The sequence below is a fragment of the Octopus bimaculoides genome, unplaced genomic scaffold (assembly GCF_001194135.2).
Source record: "Octopus bimaculoides isolate UCB-OBI-ISO-001 unplaced genomic scaffold, ASM119413v2 Scaffold_314710, whole genome shotgun sequence".
In the NCBI taxonomy this organism is placed as follows: Eukaryota; Metazoa; Mollusca; class Cephalopoda; order Octopoda; family Octopodidae; genus Octopus; species Octopus bimaculoides.
In genome coordinates, this window is record NW_026405411.1 from 7,759 (window position 1) to 13,322 (window position 5,564).

General features: G+C 35.2%; 1 protein-coding gene across 1 annotated transcript; it reads right to left on the reverse strand.

The window, feature by feature from the left end:
• Nucleotides 1-335: 335 nt before the first annotated feature.
• LOC106883519 (TBC1 domain family member 9B) lies at nt 336-3,919 on the reverse strand. Its single transcript, XM_014934549.2, has 3 exons — nt 3,627-3,919; nt 1,766-1,863; nt 336-1,115 (listed from the first exon to the last, which is right to left on the reverse strand). The coding sequence occupies exons 1-3, from the start codon at nt 3,736-3,738 to the stop codon at nt 498-500; spliced, it is 828 nt and encodes a 275-aa protein (XP_014790035.1). The 5' UTR covers nt 3,739-3,919; the 3' UTR covers nt 336-497.
• Nucleotides 3,920-5,564: the final 1,645 nt, after the last annotated feature.

Here is a 5,564-nt window from a genome sequence, read left to right on the forward strand (position 1 = left end):
TATATACAAGCATGCACACATATGTACATTTACATATAAACATACACACATGTATAAATACATATATATATATATATATATATATATATATATATATATACACACATGTATTCATATATACATATTTACACTTTCAGACTATATACATGCAGACTAATGTGTGTGTATATGTATATTTGTGTGTGTGCATGTGCACGTGTGTGTGTGTGTATGTATATATATACGTATCTTAAACTGCATATTTTATCGGATTTAATTAAAGTTTCCATTAATCTCAAAGTGAATTCAATGTTTTTGTTTTTTTTAATATTTGAAGTCAAAAATGAACCCTCTCCTGAATCATACTTATTATTTATTATGTCATGCACTGTACTTGATGCATCGAGCATGCATGATCTAACAAACAGAATGTGTGTGAGAGAGAGAGAGAGAGAGAGAGAGAGAGATAGAGAGAATTGGGGGATGAAGAAAAAGAAGAGCGAAGAAGAGTCGTTTATTTATTTGGTTCCCTTTGAAGGGGCAACACTGGTGTGGCGTGCAAGGCGCCGGTTTCGTAATGTCTGAACTAGGGAGCTGACATTTATGTTCTGTTCAAAATACTTCACCACAGGGGGTTCTGTCAACATGGAGGCTAAAAACTGCTCAAATGTTATCAGCCAGTCAGAGTCTGGTTTGCTTGATGCATCACTTGTCTCTGAGATCTGCCTTGGCCTTGGTGAAGTATCATCTAACTTGTCATCAACCCCACCAGTTCCACTGTCCACAGACGTAGTGTTGCCAGAAGAAATGGTGGTATTGTCTAATGGTTTCTCCTCTTTAGCAAGCTCAGAGTTGTTCTCAGAGGAGGTGTGTAAAACCGAGTCAACTGTTGCAGTGGATGTTGAGAGGCTGGTGCGGTTGTCATCGGCAACAAGAGCGCTATTTTCACTTAGTGTTTCATCAGATTCAGAGGTGCAGTCTTCACCTTCACCAGTCTTTAGGTAGAACTTCTTGCCAACTTCTCCAATTTCCAGTAAAAGAGTGCCAACATTTGCAATGGAATGATACAGTTGTTGCTCTTCTGGATGGTTAGCAAACATATCATACAAAGTTTTCCACAGCTGAATGAATTGTTCCTGGAGGCAGAAATAGAAAATTAGTCTTTAAATAAATATTCATTAATGAAGTTTCTATTAATTAAAATTCATAGGTATAAAATCAAAATTGGAAAAATGTGTGATATAATGGCTTACAGATCACAAGTCCAAACTATATAACTCTGTTTTCTTTCCAGTCAGCCACTTTGGCACTGGGTCATTTCCTCTCTGACTATACAGAAAGGACGTTGCTAAACGTACCCATCCATAGCAAATATAAAAACTTTTGCAACGATGGTATCTAGTATTTCTGCTGAATTTATTACAGTTTAATTTCTTTCTTTAATATGATTGTATTTAAAATTTCATTGGATCAACCAATTTAAAATTGCTCTTAGCTACTTCTGAGATGGTGGACACATCTAGAAATTGTCTAACTAATGCTGGAAAACTGAGCAAAATTTGAACATGATACACACTGAATTTGTAAGAATGTACCTGATTTAATAAGGCTTGGAAAGGTTGTACAAAGAACACCATTTGTAAATCAAACACTAACATTTAAAAGTCAAATAGTAATATTTACAACTGAAACACCAAAATTTCCACATCAAATACCCCTAAATTCTCAGACAAAGAGGAGAGGTGGTGAGGATAAAAATTCAAAATGCTTTTTGCAGAAAATATACCTGATTCAAACGTGGTACATTGCGGAACTCAGCTTTGCTATCCTGCTTAATAATGTTTAATACAGAACGTTTCCGCAGTCTGCTGAAAGTGACGCTATCTGAAAATGTGAAAATATATAAATAAGAATAACGAATAGTATTTTATTTCATACTAACAGTATGAAAGACATAGGATATCTTCAGTGTTTCCTGTGTAGTATGTCGTAGTTTATGGTGATGGTGTAACTACAGTAGTGGAGTAGGGAAGATAGTGCAGTTACAGTAGTAGAATTGACAGTATTGGTACAGTAGAGGTAATAACATAGATACAGTAGAATAGCAACAAAAAAATATAGATACAGAAGTGTGGTAGAAGTGACAGAATTGCGACAGAAGAGCAGTACAAAAGAGAGTATAGGTAGAACAGAAGTAACAGGATAGTTAGTGTAATGGAAACTATGCCTCAAACATCTCCACATAATAGATGAAGCTTTCAGATACATTATAAACAGATTACAAATGATCAAGACACTGAATGAATCTATAATCTTCAAATGTCTGCTTCTTTCCTTATATTAAATGTGGATACTGATACATGTATACCAGCTTTTCCTTTCAGTAATATCTTTTTTCTACCTTTTGATCTCTTTCAAATGAAAGTGTTGTACCTGAACATCTCTTCATCATGGAAAAATAATTTATTCTTCAATTCAAGCTGCTTCTACAATTTGTCGATGTCAACCCACACTAGCTACTTCACAATCTACTTTTACCCTTTCACATTTTTCTAACTACTTTGGTTTTTAGATCTATTTTTCAAAGTAAGTTTTCAGTTTACTATAAATTTTCATCTGAAAAGATGTTAGCCTCAAATTGTTGTTTCTAAACCTTTGTTAATTCAGTTTATGCTATAAGTATGTTGAAAGAATAAAAGGAAAATCTAAACACAAGAAAAGGTAGGTACACTTCACAAACGTTTAAATATGTAATACAGCCAGTTTTATCCATTAAAAGCAAATAGTCCAAGCTAAATTCACTTTCATATATTCATAGTGGTGAGAAGTTTGCAGTTGGCTAACTCCTGATGGAATATTTTCTCCACACTGTTAACTTCCACTTTTCTAGTGTTTTGAACGCTATGTAAATGATTTCATCATTTATCATTGTCACATGTAATACTTGCCATGTTTATGTAAATGTGCAGTGGCTGTTAGTGAACTCACAGACCTATATTTTAAACAGGATTCTAATAATCATCTCATCCATGAAGCCAGTCAGACATAAACGTGAAGCAAACAAATATTTACTCCCAGACTATTTTACTTTATATTTGATATGTGAGAATATCACCTAAAGATGGCTAGAGAAAACACCAACTGAAATGTTGCATCAACAACAAATCCCACTTGTCAGTGATCAGGTTGCAGATGCATGACAAAGATTTTTGACAATAGTAGACTATATACTTGAGAATAAAACACAAATGAATATGAAGCTATATGTTTTAATTAACTATAAAATCTCAAACACAATGTAATGGTTTCAATTTCAACACATAGCCTCAAATCAAACCACTTGCTTACAAGTATAACTCTGACATGAAGTTTTAACAACAAAATTAAAACTATACAGTATATTCTATCAGAAAATTATCTAACTCTTTGGCGTAGTGTCACTTTCTTAAGAAATTTAAATTTAACAATCTGAAGAATTATTCCATCTGCACCAAATGAAAAAAACTGATAGTTGTGCAGCCTGAGAAGATATAAAAGTGTGCAGCAGCAACAGTAGTCACAATTAGCATAAACAAAGAACAGATTGATAGACAAAATATAAACTTGAAACATCCAGAAAACTGAAATGAAAGCAAAGAGAGTTGCACCTTTCGATGTGCTGGTTGTGGTGCTAATGGCAGTCTCTGAAACACTGCCTTCATCATCTTCTAAATGATCAACAGTCGAGAGGGTGTTAGTGTCACTGTCGGCGGAATACATCGATGAATCCTGTCGCAGACGTTCACAGAGATCCTTCTCAATGTCCAGGTTATCATTGGAGGTTAGTGTTTTAAGAGGTGAGCCATCTTGAAAAGAGATGTCTTCATTAGAAGAAAGGTCATCGGGGAAGGCTGAAGGTAATTCAAGATCTGAGTAAAAGAGAAGGAAGTAAGGTTACCATGTAAGAAAGGAGAGAAGAAAGGGAGAGAGGGATTACATTGAATAAAGTAAAGAAAATGTTTACAGTATATATATATACATATATATATGTGTGTGTGTGCATGCAACACTGAGGAACAGAATGTACAGTTATCAAAATTTCTACAGATGAAAATAGTTACCATTGGACAACCACAAGCAAAGAAGCATATGTATGTTACACTCACAAGTTTATTAAATAGGCAAACATTGTGTTAATACATAGACACAAGATTTACTGTTTGATTCTTTGAAGATGAAGAATTGAGTAGCATACATTAGCATCAGTAAAACAGAGATGATAGAGATAGAGAAACAGACAGGGGGTCCAAGAAGGTAAACATGGAAATGCTATAACATGAAACAGTCTTTGTAAACAATAAAAAATAGGTAAAAATGAAAAATAACTATTATTATTAGTATGAACTGCCACATATGAGCTTGCAAGTGGGGACTAGATAGAATTTTCTTCAAGTTGAGTAGTCCATCTTCTTCAAAAGATACCTGAATGAGGGTTGTTTAAGGATGATGAATGAAATACCTATGTTTCCAGAGGTGAATTATTCAAACCTCAAAGAATTTCTCCCAACACATGGCTATGACTCTCCGCATCCCACTACTTCTTTTCATGATCAGAGATGCACATATCGTCAGCCACTAAAGAATGTGCTCAACTGGTTAAGGTCAAGCAACTGACATGCAAATCTGTGGTAGTGAGCAGAATATTTGTTGTAGCCCATCTTTTACACCAAGGTTTATCATTATTATTATTATTATCATTGCCTTTGCAAAGCTTCTAATGCTGGAGATGTACTACGGTGTCAGCTGTTCACTACCAGTGAACTAAGGTAACACCTCTTATTTTTCGAGCACTGTCTGGAGTATTCGAGTGGTTCCAAGCAGTGCTGTTTTCTGTAAGTGCTCCATCCTTATTGTAGCCCTTATTTGTTCCACGTACTTCTCAAGATTTTTACTCTCTGTTCCCAGGGCTCCAACAATTATTGGTACCACTACCACCTTTTTCATCGACCACAACTGCTTTACCTCCCAAGCTAACCTGTCGTACCTATTGACTTTTCTTTCTTCCTTATCACATACCTTGTTGTCAGCTGGGCATGCTATATCTATGATCCAGCATAGTTCGCTTTCTTTCTCAATTAGGACTATGTCTGGATTCCTATTTTCTATCTCATGGTCGCACTGAATCATAAAATCCCACAGGATCTTTGCATTATCATTTTCAGGTTTGTGGTCGTACCAATTTTTTTCTGTCAAGACCATACTTGTTGCAAGGCGTCCAATGGAAAAGCCTATGTATATTGCCGTGGTATCTCTTATATTCCTTCTGGGCTAGTGGCGTACATGGGCTGGTAATATGCCATATGGTTTCACCATTTTGTCCACAAATTCTGCACTTATCACTTTCTGATGTGTTGTCTATTCTGTATTTTATGTAGTTTGTTGTTAGTGCACTGAAGCTGTTTCTTTAGCAAACTTGTAGAAAGCTCTGGGGTTAGATTTTATATTGTCTATAGCCCAGGCTTCTTTGTCTGCACTTTCTTTTCCATGGGAAAGTTGCAATTGTTTTCATAATCGGTCATAATGTCTTACGTTTAAGATGATTCCCA